This window comes from Glycine soja, chromosome 10 (assembly GCF_004193775.1).
Source record: "Glycine soja cultivar W05 chromosome 10, ASM419377v2, whole genome shotgun sequence".
NCBI classification, from domain to species: domain Eukaryota; kingdom Viridiplantae; phylum Streptophyta; class Magnoliopsida; order Fabales; family Fabaceae; genus Glycine; species Glycine soja.
The window spans coordinates 46,041,237-46,062,873 of record NC_041011.1 but is presented as its reverse complement, the minus strand read 5'-3'; the positions used below and the strand labels follow the sequence as shown (position 1 = coordinate 46,062,873).

Genomic DNA, 21,637 nt, shown 5'->3' with positions numbered 1-21,637 from the left:
ATTCAATTATGTAAGTTTTTTGACAGGATATTCAATTATGTAAGTTATTCTACACACGCATTCTATTTTTAGTTTTATAGACAAAAATATGTTTTTAGATAATATAATTCTAACTTTACACCTCTTCAAAAAACAAAATCTAACTTTACACACATACGTATGTTCTATTTTGGTTTTATAGACAAAAAAATATATGTTCCTAGGTAAGTGTAATTCTAAGTTTACACACATACTTATGTTCTATTTTTGGTTTTACAAACAATAATATGTTTTAGATAAGTACAAGTTTAATTTTTTTAAAATTAAAATCGTTTTTTAAAGATCAAACGTTTTATTAACATTTTTTAAAAAAGAATCTGATAATCAAAATAAATAATGTAATATTAAAATAAAATAAAATAAAAAACAAAAACATTAGTGGTTTTCCCTTAATTTTAAAATCATGCAATTTCAAATTGAAAAAAAATGATACAATTTAAAATTAAGCGAGCAAATTATTTTAATAGTATCCTTATCAAAAAAAAAAAATCTGATAGTTGCTAATAATTGTGCATCCAATTTATTTATGAGATAAGTAACTCCTAAAAAAAGAACAACTTACTAAAGGGTTTAATTAAATATCTAAAAAAATTAATTAAAGAGTTTAATTGTATGTACTAATGATGTAAAATAATTTTATACTACCATTTAATTATAAATTATTATTTGAATTACTTTAAAATAACTAATAATTATTTTAAAAGTTAATAAATTTATTATATATAATGAGTTATGATTGAATGACTTTATAAAAATCTGTACATTAACAATGCATAATTTTTTTTCTCTTTATCAAATTGATTGGATAATATATGAAAATTGATATAAATCTCCTAACAGAAATATTGTTGTTTAACACTTCCCTTAAATAAATGAAAAAAAAAGTAACTTCTCTATAGTTTAGCTTAAGGAAAGACAAAAGCTTATAGTAATAGAAGACCACAATTCCATATTTATATCATAAACACGTCAATTACATGGAATCAAAATGTTTCACTAGAAAAAAAAATGGAACCAAAATGTATCTAAAAAAATATGGAATCGAGGTCTAAAAAAGAAAATAAAATGATTCTCAATTTACCTTTTTGTGACCTATGGGGCCAACCAAATAAATCAATTGAAACATTCAAAATGTAAGCGACGCCGCAAACAATAGCTTAAAAATAATCCGTAAGAGGTGTGAAGAGAGGCGAGAATCTGTTCAAAGAAGCGTACAAGTACATCTATGATCTATCTACCAAAACCAAAACAATACCAAGTCCAACCCCACCCAACACTGACCAAACCAAAAACACAAAACAAAAAATATGTAGATTAATGAAAGTAAACAAATAATATGTAGACCAAACCAGAAACACAAAATCAATTTAGAGATAGAAAAGAAATGATAGATTCAAAAGAATAGGTGGTTAAGAAGAAGTAAACAAATAGTGAAAGTAATTTGATACAATTGAGGGACATTTTTTTTAACTAGTTACGAGAATAACATGAAATAATGTACATCTAAGTAAGAGAACAAAAAATATTTATACCATTATATAATATATAAAGGGGATATAATACTTTTTGTCGCTGTATTTTTAAATTATTTTATCTTTATTTTTAATAATATTAAAACAGTAATAATAATTAATTTTCTTTAATTAGGTAGATTAAACTGATCGATTAATCAAAATTAGATAACCACCCACTAATCACTTTTCATTTTTTAGTAGATAATTTTACCTTTAAATCATTTTTTAAATTTTAAATTTTTCTTTTAACTTACATTAAGTTTCCTCTACTTTTATATCATTAGTTTTTTTATTAACTGTGTTTAACTTCTATTTTTTATTATTTAAAAAATTTAGAGAGTTTCGATTCCTCTTGTATTAAGAATGTCTATTTGAAAATGTGAGGAGAATGAAAATGTTATTTCAAATTGAGTATTTTAATTCATAATATAAGAGTAAATTTTTAAATTATCTTATATTTTATTTTAAAAGGCACTCTATCCGTCTTATTTTATTTATCTCTTCTGAAAATATAACTTGGTAAATCATTTGTCACTTCAAAATATAAAAAAATAGTAATGACTTTTCTCCGATATAAAATAAATGGTTAGTTGCAAGTAAGCAGTGTAGTTAATTCATTGAATAAAGGTATTTAAATTAGATAAAAAAAAGACAAAGAGAATTTAAAAAATTTATAAGCGATAAAATACAATACACATTAATTTGTTTTAATCTATATAATATACAGACATCTTAATAATTTATTTTAATTTAAGCGTTTATGTTGTATAATGAGTTATTTCGTAAAATATATTTCAGATGTCCTTTAAATTATTTAAAATGCTCTTTTCATCTGAGTGTTATTCGAAATAGTTAAAAAATATTTTGAACTTTTTGAAATAAGATAAGATAACAAGTGAATTTTTTTGAAAAATAAATAATCATTTTCAAAAATAAAATAAAAAATCAAAGTCAATATTTTAAAAAAAGGATCATTTTGAAAAAAATAAATAAAATAAAAAATCAAAATAATCATTTAGCTAAAAATATATACATTAAAAAATAATGAATTTAATTTAAATAGATTTTAATATCTGAAGAAGAAACGTGATACATATTCAACTTTGGTTGATTCTCCTCTGGCTTGTGCAGGCCACAACCATTTCTTTTCCTCTCCTCTCTTAATTTGATTCATGTTAAAACAAATTTCAATAATATTTTTTTAGAAGAGGAGAGAGAAAGAGATAGAGAACCCGTTCTTCTTTTTTTCCATTAACATTTTCAATCTCTTTCACCTAAGACACGTTCCTCTTTCCATTCCTTTCTTCCTCCGTCCCATTCTCGAATTGGCGTGTGCCTCTTGCTATCCCTCAAAGGTATTATTCCCATAATTAATGCTTTAATTTTTTCCATTTTTTATCTTTAAACTTTCCCCATTATTTTTGCGTTGCTCGTGCTCGGCTCTTTCATTATCTGTTTCTGCGCTGAGGCAATTTGGATCGAATTTTTCATCTTTAATTTGGGTGATTTGCCCCCTACTTTTTTCCCCTCTTTCTATTTTTCGTTTTTTTTAGGTACGGTTGTCGGAAAGTTTCGATTTTTTCATCTTTTTTGAATAAATAGGCGAATTTATGAGATGGGTTTGGGTTTTTATGCTTAATATTTCGTTTTTATGCAAATTTTTAAAATAGGTTGTGCTAAGGAGGTTGAATCCGAGAATTTCATTGCGTTTTGCTTTGCGTTGACTTTTGTGGATGCAGAAGATAACTGATAAATCTGATGATAGGATCACTGGGGTTGTGAATCAATGCATGTTGGGAAGTGGGAATGCTCTACTTGCTTAAATATGTAGTCATTAATTTGTATTTGATATTTAGTGTAGTCTTTTTTGTTTGACTCAATGACAAAGGGTGGGGGAGTTGGATCCAAGGTTCAAGTCTTGACAAGTTTAGAGTTATTTTCTGTTTCTGAACTGCAAAAATCATGAAAAAAAATTATTTGATGTTGATCCATGATATCATATAGATTCAGTGTTGTATTAGGTTTTGAATCCTGATATATGAACTTTTTGGGTTTGTATGCATATTTTTGGTTTGATCTATTAGATAAATTTAAGAAATTTAGTCTGATTTTAAAGGTTTTTGACCCTTTAGACTTAAGGTTTTGTTTAATTTTGTTTATCAGAATTCTGAGAATAATCCTCCACAGATCGTGTCTCTGACTTGTAATTCCATGAAGTATTCTTATGTATGTTTGCCTTCCCTCCTTATGCAGGTCTTTTGAAGCAGAAGAATGGACTTCTTTACTAGAGACATAAATGAGGACTCTATGCTTAGATGTCCATTCTTGAGGAACATCAATGAGCCTACTAACTTCTCATTCTTTTCACCTTTGGCTTTACCAATGCCTGTAAGTTATCCTCCATAGTTGACATAATTCTCATTTTATCTTTTATTTTAGCCTGCATGTATGGGTTTTGCTGTGACCTTCCATGTTTACTGAGAATGATGCCTATCATATCATGCTCTTTCTTTTAGATCTATTGAGGAGGTCTGGCCTTGTTTATTGGGAATGATTTATGATTCATGTCATATCTTGCTCTTCTTAGATCTATCTACTGAATCAGGCAAAAACATGTGTTTGTGAACGAAAGTTTCTGTTTCATGGAATAAATTATGTGTTTTTGTGAGCCCCCTGTGTCTGTTCCTTATAAATTATAATATTATATGTAAATGTTATATGTGGTTCTAGGACTTAATGTTTCAAGCACACCGTTTATCTGTTCTGTTATTAATCTTGATAGAAATCGGCACACTTACAAAATATCTGATTGTTACTCAGGTTCGTGGAGCTAAAGGTCCAATTTTTGAAGATGGTCCCAATTTTGATTTGGCATTTAGGCTTTTCCACGGGAGTGATGGTGTAGTACCCTTATCTGACAGATCTTTTCGGCCTTCTGAGAAGAAAGTACAGGCAGAACCTCCCAAATCCCAATTCAATCCTTTAGCTGCAAAGGCAGCAACTATTAGTCTGTCATCATTTGGATTTGGCGGGGCTTTCGGTTTTGATGCATTTTCTGAGAAGTGGAACAACCAGAAAAGAAAATCCAAATCATCAAAAAATGAACCTTCTTCACAGGTATACATTACATTCAATCTGCTGTTCTAGTCACTATTACCAAGACATTCTATAAGAATTTTCTTGGTGAGTTTTTAAGTCATGAATTACACGGTTGGGCCTCCTAATTTGTTTTTTCATTTTCTTTTTTTCGAAAGTGGGATGGGGACGGTTAAGAAACCCTTTAGTTGAAGACAATCACCGAGATATTTATTTCTAAATATTTAAAAAATAGTACACATTTGAGTCATGATTTAGATTACTTTATCAATGTCCCTGATTTGCATTTAACTGATGTTCAGGATGGTTCAAAGCATGAGGCCAACAATGATTGGCTTCAAAATGGTAACTGCCCCATTGCAAAGTCATACCGAGCAGTTAGTAATGTCCTTCCACTTGTTGCAAAGGTCATTCAGCCTCCTCCAGGCATAAAATACAAGTGCCCACAAGCAGTAGTTGCAGCGCGGGCAGCTATTGCACGCACTGCATTTGCAAAGAACCTCCGTCCTCAGTCCCTGCCTACGAAGGTCCTCGTGATTGGGATGCTGGGCATGGCGGCTAACGTTCCCTTGGGTATATGGCGGGAACATACTAAGAAATTTTCGCCGACATGGTTTGCTGCAGTCCATGCAGCTGTTCCATTCATAGCAATGCTAAGGAAGTCTGTCTTGATGCCTAAATCAGCAATGGCATTTACTATCGCGGCATCGGTGTTGGGGCAAGTAATTGGTTCGAGAGCTGAGAGGTACAGGCTGAAGGCAGTTGCTGCAAAAAAGGTGTCTATAACTGAAACCTCTGGTGTTGGTCCTCTCCTGTTACCAGTGGCTACTACAAAAGACAAGCACTGTGGTGATGCTGTGGATTGGAAAGCAGTTTCTCTTCAGCTGGCAGCAACTTCACCAACTGATGTATTTTGTTGATGATTAATTTGTTGTGTGTAATTTGTCTCTATTGTTATCCGAGTGTGCAATTAGTTACCACTTTTTCGGTGCTCCCATGTCACTCTGAATGCCTCAGTTGGCAGTAATAAAAGTATTGATGTTTTGTCATTTAGATTTTTTTTTCTCATGTTCAAACATAATAAATAATTAAAGAAAAAGCCAATACAAAACTAGTGTCAGTATTCGCTTTATTTGCTCCTTTCTTCAATTCATTCTCAACTATGCTCTGGAATGTGAACTAGTTAGTAATTTTGGAATGTTTGTTTCTTTATGATATTGAGTAGTGAAGTGATATGTACGTGTACAATTCCTCTCAAATCTGTGAGCTTTATTCACTTGCAGATTAATTTAATTACTTAATCACTTACGGTTAATTATTATTTAGGATATACGTAGAGAGAAATAATCAATTTGGGACTGGCAGGAAAATTAGCTCGCTTTTAGTTTTTCCGCTCTTAAACTTATGGAGTATAAACTTTCAACTAGTTTTATCAAATATATATACTCATTAAAATTTTTTAACAATTGGTTTGCTCAACTGTACAGAAATTTTTTAATAAATTTCGTCCAATCAATCGATAACCAGCAAGTGAGGTCTCATGCAAATCCAAATTGAATTTGTTAGCAAGGCATAATAGCATGGCAAATGCTAAACAAATTATCACTGATTAAGAAATTCAAAATGAAAAAATTTCATTAAAAAATAGCATTTATACAAATCTATTATGATTTATACTGCATTTTCAATATGAATTCAAATAAAAATATATATTTAAAATTGCTCAATCAATGTCCTTGACAAAATCGTATAAATAAAAATGTAATCGTTCAAAATTTTAATAACACTAGAGTCAAGGCAACTTGTCCAACAAAAGATTAAAAATTTCCAAGCAATTGGAAACTTTCAAACTTTGTCCACGGGAAATGAGAAAATCACCAACTTTCCTACCAATAATAAACTTTCAAACTTTGTCCACTAGAAACGAGAAAAACATCATCATTCTTGAATGGTGATTAGGTACTCCTAAATATTTCCTAATAGCACACTATTGATTGGTATCTTAAGATCTTCAAGTAGTAGCAATTAATCTCCCTCAAAAAGCTATTGACCAATGCTAGGAGATAAAAAGGTCATTGAATGTGCTAAATTAACTTCTTTTTTTGCCTCGAAGAACTTAACAAAAGTCATTAAGAATGAAATTATCGGTTCATACTTTTTCCAACAAGAAAATTATATCTCTTCCGGCCCTCGATCTCTCTAGCCAAAAAAAGAAAAAGAAGAAAAGAAAAGAGAAACAATAAAAATAAAAAGGAGGAAACCAAATGATAGAGACTAGAGAGAAAAAGAGAGGCCATAAAAATGGTGAAGAAAATTATATTAAGATCCAATCCTTCCAACAAGAATGTAACTATAACAATTAGACCATAAACAAGTAAAAAAAGATGAACATTACTCTCTAACATATCTTTTCTAACATTTTTCAACAAGAAATGTACTATCTTTTAGCATTTTTCACAAGAAATGTACTATCCTTAGAATCACTTTTTTCTATCAAAATAGGCTTCCAAGAATCATATAAAACTTTGTTGTCGCACTCATTTTTTTAATTGATTTTATGCATAGAAGTAAATATACTGATAGTGAAACAAAAGTAAATTATTTTAATTATTATTCTCTTTTACTATTTTTGGGTTTCTTTTTATATATTACTAAGTATTACACTATTTCATTATTTTTTAAATAAAATATCTAATCTTTAAAATAATAAGAATTTAAATTTAAAAAAAAATTTAGATGATAATTACCTTGAAATATTTTTTTCAAAAATATGTTTTTGTCATCTTATTTTTTGTCAATTATTTTAATATCTAATTTTATCAAATATTTCTAAGTCAACGAAATAAATTTTAAACTTTAAACTAACTTATAAATTTTAAATTAACTTAGTTTTGTCAAACATGATATTTGTTCTATATACCAAAAGTGATCAATGCTAGAACATTACTGATTTATTGAATCAAATACATTCTTTGCAAAGCACCTGGATCTAACGAGTTTGGTGTTCTATATTTTTTTTTACAAGACTTACTCTTATCTAACAATCATGTATTAATAATAGTAATATTTTTTATACATTCAATGAATAACATTTTTGGTAATACGATATTATGTAAATTGATTAAGATTGATATATTGTGTAAATAAAATAAGCCAAGTACTCATTATAAAAATAAAAAACAAAAAATAAATAAAAAAAGGTCGAGTCTTATCATACATGAATCTTGATCGAAAGAAGAATCAAGGTCCAATGACGAGCCCCGTAAGAAATTTGGAATTCCTTGGCCTGAATGCAACGACGGTTCGCTACTCCTTCCATTCACACTTTTCTTTTTTTTAACAGTTGGTTGCAGCAAATAAAAAGTGGGCAGGTTTGATCATCGATGAATCCGAAATAGTTGACTACATGGAATATATCATCTGAGTGGCTGTCATTAATACAATGCAGCAGACTGCTTAAGGCTGATTGAAATTATTTTTTATAGGTTCTTGCAGTTGATTGAAATTATTGCACCACTTCCCTCCACCCTCCGCACAGCAGAAGAGGCTAAGGAAATTACTACAATGCAGCAGACTGCTTAAGGCTGAAAAGATCAGAGGAGGGATATCTGAAGATGCTCTACAGATTCAAGACAAACTATCTTTCCTGTAACTAAGTGGAAATCTTGAGTCATGAATGATCTGTAACTAAGAATTTCTACAATGACAACAAACCAAGAGAACGAAACTGCTGTTCAATTTTGCTAGCTCAATTCCAAAGCTCTACGTGAAAGGCATGATTTAAGGTCTAATTGTATTAAACTGTTTTTCCTTGAATGCGCTACACATTATCACAACAAATACTTGTTTTCTACTTATGAAATTCTCCACCAGGACAAGGCCCTACACCGAATGAAAAGGACTTCGAACTGCCCAACATACTTTGTAAAATTTAGGTGAGACTTTATTTTTTTGTATGTTGTCAAATCTAAATGATTGGAGGTAGTAGGAGTAACCGATCGCAGAATTCGTCCTAAACAGTATTTGTCAAAAAATTGTCACCATCTATTGCAAAAGAGGACGCTTCCTACAGCAAAAATAATCAATTCAAAATGGAAGCTAGGCAAAATGACGAACAGTTAACTCTCTCACTTCTACCAACTCAACCTGTTAGTGAAAAACAGATATTCGCAATTCCCAACTTCTGAACTTAGAAAAACGCCGCTGATTCAAAAACTATCTAAAGCAACTACGGGTAGTGTTAAGAAACAATCATTAAAACCCCGACCAAGTCGGGTACAGTGAATCGGTACCTCAAAAATCGAAATGAACCGTCAAAACTTGTCAATTATCCAGACAACCGGTTGTAACTGTAAGAATGAGCAGGTGAGTGAAGGCAGCAAAGGATCCAGAATTGGCAATGGCAATCGCCCCTCCTAATTTTTTCAGAGATTATTTCTGTATTTTCATCAAATACAACAAATACAAAGCTGCTGCCATATTACAAGCACCTAAATATTTTACCAAAAAGACGGGCTTGAGAACCATTAAATCACCCTACACTGTATTGAGCAAATAACAGAAACTATAATACAGGAGTGCGGCAAAAAGAGGTGTTTGCCGCTCAGCACAATCTACTACCTGTCTCAGTCAATCCCCTTTCCCTCCCCATGATTCATCCTCTCTTGCAATACTCCCAGTCTGACCACCATACTTGTCAGAATTGGAATAATGCATTTTGATTGCAGCCACAGGATCTGAGACCCCACTGCAAGATCCTCCCACAAGAATCCCCGGTCTTCCAACACCATTCATTCCCCTGCTCTGCTGCTGTAAACTTGAGATTGCTTCGAAACCATTTCTTCTCTGCATCTCAGAGAATACATCTTGGCAGTGCTTGACATCTACCATAAATGGTTGCACTTTTGGACCATCCCTTCTAAACATCTGATAATCGATCAAAGCATTGCTGCCATTGATGTCTCTAGTCGTAAAAGTGGATGCACCATTCAGGAGCCGTTCATTATTCTTGGAATATGTCTGCAATGACGGTTGCTCCAATTTGGCAGAAGACGTGAGATAATTACTGAAGGCTGCGGGATACTTTGCTAGCAAGATGGCAGAATCAGGCAATGTCGAGAGACCAGTCTGTATTCTGTTCCCATCCCAATAACCATAACTCCTCATGGGAACATTTTCAAGGCCAACATAATCATTATGGTCAAACTTCAAAATTTTCAAATTTCCATCAGCACTATGATGGCCAGTAATTTTCGGATTAGAAGACTTGCTGCTTAACTTAGGATGATGGGTACCATTTTCTTCACTCCCTTTAGCACCCACATTAGGTTTCTGGGTGGTTGAAGGATTGGTTAGTATCTTCCCAAACAGTTTCACATCACCATTTCTGAATGTTTTATCTGAATCTGACGACTGGAATGCTTTGATATGATCATCATCATGTTCAATCTTTTGGGGCAGAAGAGGCAATTCAGTTGCTGAACTGGTGCAATTCATATCACTGTCCATTTCTTTCTTCACAGGAACTTGCAAGGGATATCCCTGGAGAATGCTAACAGCATCAACGTGGTCTGATAAATTCCCAGTAATATGCTGATGGTCACCATTGCTAATGGAATTCTGACAGTGCATATCTCTACCTCCCCGAATATCACAAGTAGAGGACATTTGATCTTGGCTAGCAGTTTTCTCACATTGAACATCAACAGCAACTGTATTTTGCAAAAGTGCATGAAGGTTGTCCATAGACAATGCAGAGACATGAGGATTTCCAAGGGGCACATGCTTATTTTCAGAACTAAAACTCAATCCTGAACAAGAATTGCCCAAAGATGAGATTGAAGAATTTATCATAGTGCTTAAATCATGCACAGAGCTTTTCATATCAACTATAACACCTGAATCAGCTTCATGCTTATTATCTCTATCATCAACACATAGGGTAGAAGACACTCTATGCCTCTCCAATTCATTTCCAAGACCGCCAGAAGATACCTCAGAAACCACCATTCTATCCTCAGCAATGGAATTACTCTGGCATGGTTCCCTTGTATTTGGAGCAGAAATCAATTCTGTAGCTGCACCTCCCAATTTATTTGCTTTATCATTTTCAACTTCTGTGCTATCTGACATAATTATATCTGCTCGTTCACCAACAGATCCAGACTTGTTAGAACCACACAAGAAAACTTCACTACCATCACAGCCCTGTTTAGAATCAATATTGATTTGACAAGCACCAGAAGTGACATTTGCATCTTCAAGATCTACTTCTGTCCAATTAATTTCCTTTGATTCATTTAATTCAGCTGACAGGTTCCTAGCTTCCACAGGATGGGATTCATCATGGTATGTGTTTGTGCCATACAAATGAAGGTCCTCATCTGTTTTAGTGCCAGACTTATCAGTTTCAACCACCGAGCCTGTCTCAACAACACATGCATCATCTGTGTCACTCTCACCCCCATTTGCATCATCATTAACTGGGGATCCAACATTCTCAGGTATTGGGCGCATGAGATCTAATCCAAGGCATTTCCGGCCCTTGCTAAAGAAAACTTTGCACTGTTCCTGGGACCTTGTCCCAACACACCGTGCTATCTTGGCAAAATCCTTCCCAAAAGATGATACAGCCCGAAGAAAAGCAGTTTTCTCATCATCGGTCCAATCTGTTGGATCCATTTCACCACAGCTCTCATCTGAACAAGTCTCATCATCAACATCTTGAGTAACATCAGGTGTCATGGGCAGTTTGCATAAAGGGTTTACTTTCAGGAACTTCCTATCCCTGTTACCTTCTACAGGATCCACTGAACTTGTTATGCAGGAACTCATAGCCTCAGATGAAAGAGAACCACATATACCAGCCAATACATCAGCTGCAGCAGCAGTCTCTCTTTCATCCCCAAGAATGTCAAAACTGCTTGATTTCTCTATGAAGTCCTCACCCCTATACGTCTTCACTTTACCATATCCACCCAAAAGTGAGCTTCCTGCCCGCAATTTTTTATTACCTGCAATGCCATCTGCCATCAATGAGGCTGCACTCAAAATATCAAGCGAAGAAGCATTCAATTCACGGTTCCATTTTTTACCTGATGCAATCAAGTCAGTTTTGGCAGAATATGACTTCCCAAGCTTATCACCATCTTGCTTCTTAATTTTCTCAAAACAATCAGACTTATGATTTTTGTAGTAGAATTCAACACAGTCAGCAGTTGTCTTGTGGTCAAAAAAAGAAGCAATTTTCCGAAAATCTTTTCCAAAGGCAGCAAATTTCTCCAAGAAAACTTCTCTCTCTTCTGGGGTCCAAGGATTGATCATAGTCCTTTCTTTCTCGATAGCCAATGGATCTTCAACCAACCCATTACTGGATACAAACTTGGAAATCATCTTCTCTTTTTCATCCAAAATTAATGCTGGCATTTTCAGGGTGTTTCTCTGCACTTTAACTTGGGATTCTGAAAGCAGTTTGCTTGTAAAATTGATTATCTCTGATGTTGAAACCAAGCTTAGTTGATTTCCTGCTGTAGACAAAAAAAAGGGCTAAATAAATTAGGAAATGAACAAACTATAAAATGTCATGTGCAATTTAAAGCATCACAGAGAAAACCATTAAACAATGAAGATAATGTGTGACAGCAAAATCACTAAATAATCCTGGAATTATGGCAACATAATTATAACATAATAAGCTGAACAGAACCTCCAACTTACTCACAACTTTTGCCTTTCATACTGACAAAATCAAATTTCTTCTATCAAACAAACCTAGCTTCACCACCAAACCTCTCAACATATTTAAATCATTACCATCAAGTTCAGACTTCAGAACCCTACTAAGCACCAACTAAATAATTTACAAATGAAACTGAACAGGAAAGTTGCACAAATAAAACAAAACAGCTATAAACTACGACCATATCCATCATTTACAAGCAATGTTGCATGATGACACATCACCATGCTGGATTCACTTCTGATCATCAGGTACAAACCATGTAAAATATTCAATGATTAATGTCACAAATAGTTCCATCTCAGAGATGCTTACAGCAGTTAATCAGGCAGAGATCTCATTAATCCCTGCTCTTCAGCTTCATGTCTACAAGTCAATCCCTATTCGAATATGTTCTAAACTAGAAGACATGTCATTCAATTTTCTGGAAAATATCTTTTATTCAATTCTAGCCAGTTAGTTTTGCAGACAAGAAGTGACAAATGTCCAAGCTACTTTGGGATTGGTTTCAAATGTAGTCTAAACACAAAGCAAGCTTAGTTTATTTCGAAAACAATGGAACCAAACTAACAAAAATTAGTAAAGCTACCAATTCAAACCAAATAGGAATTAGATAGATCCATTGCTCTATCCTCACAGAGAGAACCGTACACGAGTATTGAGTTCACAAGGATATAAAAAACCAAGCAATTAAGCACCAAAAAAATATCAAAATCATCTTGAATTTTTCTTTTTCCAAAATCCAAACTACAATACAGAATTAACCACCTCTTTTTTTATAAATACTAACAAGCAACTGCCATCTGAAATCAAACTAAAACATTTTTTTTTTTTGAAAGGCCAAAGATAATATTATATAAATGATAGTAATAGTACCAGAGGTACTACAAGGAAGATATGATACAGTATCTCCTAAGGGACAAGTACATAAACAGCAAATGAAAGGCCATAAAAAACAGTGCCCAACCCTACACATCATAAAAAACTAAAGCATGATTTCCCAGCTGAACCAATTAAGCAAGTAAAGACTGCGAAATCACTGGCATAAGTAAAAGAACGAAGAAGATTCATACCAGGAAAGGGGAAACGTGACCGAATGGATGATCGATTCTTCTGGATACCATTACAGGTAGATCGCACACTTAGTTCATTTTTTTTGTGAGATTTTGGTCTGCATTTCCTGATAGACAGTAAGCGCATATCTTCTTTCCACAGGTGATGCAAGGCTCTGAATTTAAGTGCAATAACTCTCTCCTTAAATCTTGCAAATTGCTTTCTCTCAGCAAATTTTTCCATGATGAAGGTATGAGTGCATGCGTCACTGCTTGCTTCCATCTTTTCAATCTTGCAACAATCTTTGGGCCATAACTTATCAAATACCTCACTAGCTCTGTTGGCAGATTCTTTATTGGAAGAAATAATTGTTTTATATAAAATATCCATGCTATCCTTTAGCTCCATAGAGATATTGCCATCAACACAAGCAGGCACACTAGCTTCTTTCCTAGTAGTACAGGGAACTAGGCATTTCACAGCTGTAGACAGAACAGTATCCAAGTCCCGGGAGAAGTTATCATGTCCCCTGGTATCACAAGAAACTGCTTTAATTAAAGGCAAAGGCTCAACAAATTTAGAAGTAGCTGTTCCAGGACTATCAATGTCCTCTTCCTTGCCATTTTCATGAATACTATGTAAATTAGTTGAAAGAGGCATCTTCTCCGTATTGGGATCATCAACAATTTTCAACGGTACTGGCCGGATGACCTGATCAGAGACCCCAACATGTTCTTCACAGGATTTTTCATCACTACCTACCATCTGGGAGCCCAAGGTTACTGGACATGGACAAGGACATGTTTCCCCAGATTCAGATTTTAGTGACTTCAGTTCATTTTCAAGTAAATCTATTTCAGATTCAGTCATCTCCAACACCTTTGAAATGTCAGCTTTCCATATCAGTAACTTATTAATTGAATTGGACCTCATTGGACCAGAATCCAGAGAAGTTGGATCATCAGATTGTACCAACTCAATAATTGAAGAACCCAAATTATTCAAGGAGTCAATATCAAATTTCTCTAAGTTAAAAGAAAACCTAGCAAAATGACTTTCAGACACAGGAGCAGGCGAACCAGTCAAATTACTAGCATAATTGTCCACATTTGCAGTCTTCCCAAATAATTTATCATCCATACCTGCTAAAAGGTTGAGGTTAGGTTTTGGCACATAAATAACACATAAAAGGAAAACAAACACACACATATAAAAATACAACAGTTACAATACAATTACAGGAAATTTGAGTGAAAATTCAAGTTAGCATTTTTCATCTAAGCTCAGAAACTATGATATCAAAAAAACAAAGCAGAAAAATATAAGATATGCTCCTATCCAATTAAGGATTTAATATGCTGACTCGACTAACCATTCTATTGGATATTGATCTCATAATATATTATGTCCACTGTAACTCTCCTACATCTCATGCTCCAATCCAAGTTATGTTTGAAAACAGAAGCTAGAATACAAATAAATGTTCAAGAAACAGCATCTCAACATTAGTTGAAAACAAAGGGCAGCAATACAACTGTTGAAATGTTGATTCTTACCTACATTCATAAATCAAAGAAAGATTTCAAAAAGAGCTTTTGTTTTATGTTTAAGGAAAACTTCAGTCCCTATAGTTTTGACTCATTAACATCAATGAAGCAAAGCTTTTTTAATAAAGGAAGATGACTACAAAGAGACAAGACTTAGAAGGGTAAGAGATCATCCCAGAGTAAAACGAAAAAAGAAAAATCAGGGAAGCAAAGCTACAAAATTGAGTTTTGCAATAGCAACTAAAAAAAGTATGTAGTAAACAAAATAGAAACATAAATTTTGCCAGATATGACTACTATTCCACCACAACTCTGTATACAATACCAAGATAAACTTCATAGTATCACAGTATTATTCACTATAATCCTATATATATATATATGTGTGTGTGTGTGTGATAAAACAGATATTATTAATTCCCAGTACTAAACCTTTCTACAAATTGCAATTTTGCTTTTATAGCTCTTTCACCACAGATTATTTAAAAAACAGTGTCGCAACATACCAGGTGAGGAACTGCAGGCAACAGAAGATGGAGTTGCAGGAGATGCACATTCTGAGAATCCTAAAAGTTTTGGGCTTTTATCAACTAAGCTGGGACTGAGGAGATTACAAGGTTCCGTGTTGCTAGTAGACAAGACAGGACCTTCCTTGTTTGCACTTGCATCAGGCACCTCGACTTTCTTCTTCTCATACTTTGCAAGTCCCTCGCCCCAACCCAGCCTAGGCTTTTTTCTGGAAGTTGTATCCTCGGATGGCACAGAAGATGTTGCACAAGCAGCAGCTTCCCCTGAATGCGACTCATTAGCAGCCACACTTTTGGGTAGCAACTCAGCCTTCACTTCATGGGAATCTGCTCCTCCCATGCTCCTTGAGCTACTTGAGTGGCTAAAACCTGAGCCTCGAGATGACAAGCTTCCAGAGCGGGTCCATTTAAGAGGCTTCCAGTCACCCAGAGAGTTATCTCTATCACTTCTTGGTCCTGTTCCGAACATATTGACACCACCCATCTTATCGTGCTGGTCTTTCAAGTGGTGCTGATCCCAAGCGTTCCCAAAATCAGAATGTGGATGAGAGGAATATGCTAGGGCATCATCTACTGACCTCTGGTCATTGTTCACATCCTGCAGCCTCCTGGGAAAATTCATAGAACCATTGTTGGGTTCCCACGAATGCCCTCGCCAATCTCTCTGACCAAAGGGTCCTCCTCTATTTTCCCTACTGCTCCTGCCATACTTTCCATCACCGCGCGAGATCGACGGCCGACTATCATCTTCAAGCATCTTGTCACTGCTGGACCGAGAAATCGCATACCCATGACCAGGTTCCTCGGAAAACAGGTGCCAGCCACCCTGCTTACCATGACCTTCAGAAAATATTCAAACCAAAAAAGAAAAATACAAAAAAATCAACACAAGCAAAGGATATGTTCGTGCATCCAGGAAAAAAAATAACAGAGAACAAAAAATAAGGCACACAAAAAACTTGCAAAAAAGAAAAAGAAAAAGAAAAAACCCCCCACTAGGCAGAAATAAAAAATATTCCAATAACAACAAAAGAAGCCACGGATCTTCAAAAACAACCCAAGGTCCACCCTCAAAAACATATCGAACACGCAAAGGAGAATCCACCAAATCATTAACCACTGGAAAACTCTTTTCTGGTAAAGAAAATAACAAAACCTAAATAAATAAATAAATAAAAACAGATGAGCGGCATGTTAGGCCGAACGAAAAAGAGATTTGGAATGAAAACTCACCTGGCGGTCTGCGAAACTCGGCGGATCCCCAGCGGTTGAAGTCGCGGTGGTGCGAGGAATCCCTCCATCTGGCGACAGAACCAAGCGACTCGGACCTCTCGTGCTTCCTCTCCTTGAAGAAGTCCTTTCGATCCCAAGGCAATGGTTCAGGCGGCATCAAAACCAACCCAATAGCATGGGCAGCCACTTAAAAAACAATACCTAGGGTTCACCACCAAGCCCGCAGTCGCCGCCGCACACGCGAATCCCAACCTCCAGATCCAACAAAAATAAAAAAACAAAACCTAGGGTTCACAGAGCTGAACCACACGACGCCGTTTCGCAAGGTCCCACCGCCCGCAGATCGAACACGCGGCAGCCAAATAGCAGCGCCGCAAGCAACCTAGGGCTTCCGCGGAGCTCCAGCTATAAAACGATACGGAACCTGCGGATTTCGCGGATAGAAAAAGGAGTTCAGAAGCGGTGATTATTCAGATCGAAGAGTGAGGCCATGTAGCTGAGTCAGTGTTGTGTTGTGTTCTCTTTCTTCTTCGTTTGGCTATTGAAATTGTTCTTCTATCCGTTTCTTGGCTGGTGGAAAACCTGTATGGGGCGAGAAAGTGAGAACGTGAGGTGATAAGGGACAAAGAGAACCTTGATAGAGAGAGAGAGAGATAGGCATAGAGAGAGAAAGTGTGGTACCGGATCTCAACGCTTCTAATAAAACCATATTTCAAACTTCTTTCGAATCCGTCCTATAATATTATATTATTATATGCATCTCCTTTCTTTATTCTTTTTTCGTATCTTTCACTCTTTTTTTTTTCTTTCTTATTTTCTTTCGTCAATCAGCTTTTCTGTATGGGCCTCTCTTGGGTAATCAACGTGCCCATTTTTCGGCCGTTATTTACGCTAGCAGTAAACGGCCTTCTCAGTTTACCATACTACCCTTCTCACCTTTAGTAATTAATTATACATTTAATGTTTTTTATATATAATTTAATGTTTTTTTATAAATGTTCAATTTATTTCCTAAAATTATCCCCTTTTTTACCTTATTATCTAGATTTAACAAAAATTGAAATAATATAAAAGGATTGACATAATAATATAAGGTATACTACCATCACCTTATTAAACATGATCTATTTATATTTATATTTTATTTTCATTGTGTGTACAAAAAAATTGAATTAGGGATTCATATATACATTCAATCTCTCACCAAAAACAAAAAAAAAATATATAAAATAAATGAAAAAATTAAAAATCATAATTTGTTTAATCTAAATTCCTAAATCTAACCATTTTAAGTGATGGAATTAAGGCAAAGGTAAAATGACTTAGGCTTGATGTTTATCCCGTCCAAAATTTGTCAGCATCTTTATTCTATTTAATTTCTAATTTTTGTCACCTTATTTTAAAAAGTTACACTCGTGGTTCAATCATCAGCCTTGTTACATTTTATTCTTTTATTTTTTATACTTTAATTAATTAAATTATTTATTTATGATATCTTAAATAAATATATTATGTTTATGATTCAATTAAAACAAAATAAACATAAATAAAATTAGAAATTAGACCAAAATGATGGATGTTTTAAAATAGGAGACCAAAAGTTACCCTATTTTAAAATGAGAAAACCAAAATTGTATATTGAACAAAAATAAAAAAAAAAACAAAATTATATTTAAATATTAAGATGGCAATGAAATAATTAGGGGCTCATTGAATTAGGATTTTAAATAGCTATTTTGGTATAAAAAATCCAATGGATTTTTAAATATTTTATAAGAATGTAATGACTTTTATTTTTTTTAAAATGCTTTTATAATTATGATTTTGTAATTCAGGTTTTAATGAATTTACAAAATATGAATTTATAAGATTTGAAAAAATATTATAAATTTTTAAGATTTGAAAGAACTTTGTGAATTTTTTAAAAATATTTAAAATTATTGATAAAGATCCATCAATTTTGTCCATCTAACACTTTAAATAAAATTTATGAAATCAATTAAAATTTATCCTAATAAATAATCCATCAAAATTTGTATATTTTTTAATATCAAAATTTTGTTTAAGTTGTAAAAAATTTAATTGAATACCAAAATTTTTTATTAAATTTATTAAAAAATCCTAATAGTCTTGATTTAATATCACAAGACTTATTTTTATTATTTAAAATTTTTTATTGAATACACCCTCTTATTCCTTTTGTCCCATTATGATTTTCTTGTAATAGACAACAATGTTCTAAAATAATTATCATTTTAGCTTCCTAATCTAACATTAATTACTTTTTTATTTACATTTTCTATAATATTAATAATTGATAACAAAATTTATAAATAAATCAATGATTATATAAGATTAATTTTGTGAAATTATTATTATTTTTCATTTATTTATTATTTTTCCTAATACATGTAAAATAATCTATGGTGATTATTATCTGGGGTGAATGGGTAAATTATATAATTACATTAATAGTTGGGCTTTTTTTTCTTTCTGAATGGATTACGTGGGTATTATTGGTAGTAGAATTTATGTTTTAAACAATTTGTGTTCAATATAAAATAAATAAATAATTATGTACTTATTTTTTTACAGAAAAAAAGTACTTGTAAATATAACAAAATGAAATCTAAATATTGATTTCACCGAAAGTAAAATGCTTCAAAATCCTAAAAATAATAGGAAAGACATGATATGAGTATAATTGAAAAACAACTTTAACTACAATTGATTAACAACTTAGATTAAACCGTAAAAGAACTTTTTTTACAAACAATATTTAAAGTTGATAAATCTCAAATTTCTATATTAGTTCGTCATCAAATTGCAACATACAATTGATTATTAAAAAAAAAACTAACTAAAAAAAATTCAACACGTTATGTTATTGACTTTTATTTTACACTCTTATTTAATCATAATTTTTTATTTAAATTACTTTAAAATCATTTTTTAAAAAATTAACAAACTTATTATATAAAATGAGTTCTGATATGATGAATTTGCAAAAAAAATTATGTTGTTAATATATAATTTTTTCAACAACAAATTATAAATTATGAATGAATGATAACATAAAATTATAATACACTATCAATATATAATCATTAAACTATTCTTTTATGAAAAAATAAAAGAAACTATCTTATCTAATGAAGGTCAATCTTGCAACAAAGATTTCCCCCTGCATTACTACATGTTTTATGTTAATCAGGTTTGAAATTTAAAAACTCATTAACCATTTAATTTTACCATGAACAATAAAATTGAATTAAAGAGAGACTTAAAGTTAACAAAAATTAAAATAAACAAGAGAAAAAATACTAAAAAAAATGGTAGAAACATAAGAATAACATGAGTAATTATTCGGTCGCTCACATTCTAGCTCGAGTGTCCATATTGTAAGCTAGCAACCACCTATTTTGAGCAAATTCTAACTTGTATTTACTCTTTTTATTTTGAATGAAATGAAGTAGTTGCCCTTTTTTTGTAAAAAAAAAAATAACATGATAGTAACTAAAAAAGGTAAATCACATAAAAAATAATAATACTACGATGAAAAACATTTTTTATCATAAAAATTAAACATGAGTATAAAAAATTATAATAACACATATACTCTACTCAATTAACTAAATTATAGTCTCTTGATATGCCAAACAGTTATTATACAGATTCTATAAAAATACAATATGAAAATAAAAAGGTTAATCTCATAGACTTTTTAAAGTTTTTTTTAGTTTCAGTGAATAAAATAATAGTGAGATGCAAAATTTATGAATTAATTGATCATTTAGTCCACTTTGAAATATTAAAGAAAAGAAAAATAAAGACATCTTTTTATTGGAATAGATAGTAGACAAAAATAAAAATAAGTGTATATTTCTAACAACGTTAATAAAATTAATTTTAAAGTGATATGAATTATATTTAAATGATTTTATCATAAAAGTTTGTTTGAAGTGAAATCAGTGTAAACTTGTTTATCCAACGCAAAAGTAAGTATTTAAAACAAATTTAGATTAAAAATTAATTATTTAAGTATTTAAAAAAATTATGTTTAAAAAAATCATATTCTAATTGCTAAAATTTTTAATATAAATTAATATAATCGTAAACATTAAAAACTTATAAAAGATGTTATCAAAATCAAACAAATAAAAAAAGTATAAATAAAATAATATTTAAAATAAAACAGTACCTAACAAATAAAATAATGTTTTACATTTTGTATTATCAGTTAAGTTTATAAAATACAAATATTTTAAAGATTTTCGAAAGGTTTATTTCATATATAATCAATTATATTATAAGAATTGTCCAGACATTATCATGTGTTGGCTTCAGAAAATTTTCAAGGTTTTTTTTTTTTTTACTTTACTATGTTTTTACTCTCTATTTTTCTTTTTGTATGATAAAAAAATTGTGCAATACACATGTCCCATTGCTGGTTTATAGTATAATAAAATTGTCACAGTATATAATGGGTTTTGATAACATGTGAATCTTTAAAAGTGGTGATGCTATGAAATAGATACATGTCAAATGTATATAACCACATCATCATTTTCACTATTTTTATTAACGTGGTCTGACTATTTTTTTTACAACTAATGTGGTCTGACTTTTTTTTACTGCTATTTTTTTTTTTAATTTAAGGGCTAACTAATCAAATTCAAAACAAAGTATGAATGATGAACACTTTGTTTCAAACTTAACAGCTTAATCAAATTCACATAATCACTAAATGAATATATAATTCTGAAGGGATTTAAATAAATATATTAAAAATCAATAAAACTTAGATTGTCACGGTGTATCACATAATTTCTTTAAAAGTATGTGTAGCATGATTTAATAGTTTTTTTTATTATTATCGTTGGGTCCTGG

At 32.0% G+C, this 21,637-nt stretch overlaps 2 protein-coding genes across 8 annotated transcripts; one reads left to right on the top strand and one right to left on the bottom strand.

Moving 5' to 3' along the window:
* Window positions 1–2,678: 2,678 nt before the first annotated feature.
* Window positions 2,679–5,798, top strand: LOC114372298. 3 transcript variants are annotated; one of them, XM_028329787.1, is made up of 5 exons: window positions 2,685–2,908; window positions 3,224–3,353; window positions 3,807–3,941; window positions 4,374–4,670; window positions 4,952–5,798. In XM_028329787.1, exons 3-5 carry the CDS (start codon window positions 3,825–3,827, stop codon window positions 5,567–5,569), a joined length of 1,032 nt encoding a protein of 343 aa, XP_028185588.1. In that variant the 5' UTR covers window positions 2,685–2,908; window positions 3,224–3,353; window positions 3,807–3,824; the 3' UTR covers window positions 5,570–5,798. The 3 variants fall into 3 exon arrangements, with proteins under 3 accessions (XP_028185586.1, XP_028185588.1, XP_028185587.1); XM_028329785.1 differs by lacking the exon at window positions 3,224–3,353 and having other exon boundaries at window positions 2,679–2,908; XM_028329786.1 differs by lacking the exons at window positions 2,685–2,908; window positions 3,224–3,353 and adding an exon at window positions 2,954–3,055.
* Window positions 5,799–8,955: 3,157 nt separating this feature from the next.
* Window positions 8,956–17,444, bottom strand: LOC114370389. 5 transcript variants are annotated; one of them, XM_028327726.1, is made up of 5 exons: window positions 16,748–17,444; window positions 15,494–16,354; window positions 13,461–14,585; window positions 11,744–12,175; window positions 8,956–11,662 (listed from the first exon to the last, which is right to left on the bottom strand). In XM_028327726.1, exons 1-5 carry the CDS (start codon window positions 16,902–16,904, stop codon window positions 9,279–9,281), a joined length of 4,959 nt encoding a protein of 1,652 aa, XP_028183527.1. In that variant the 5' UTR covers window positions 16,905–17,444; the 3' UTR covers window positions 8,956–9,278. The 5 variants fall into 5 exon arrangements, with proteins under 5 accessions (XP_028183527.1, XP_028183528.1, XP_028183524.1 ...); XM_028327727.1 differs by having other exon boundaries at window positions 13,461–14,582; XM_028327723.1 differs by having other exon boundaries at window positions 8,956–12,175.
* Between the last annotated feature and the right edge of the window lie 4,193 nt (window positions 17,445–21,637).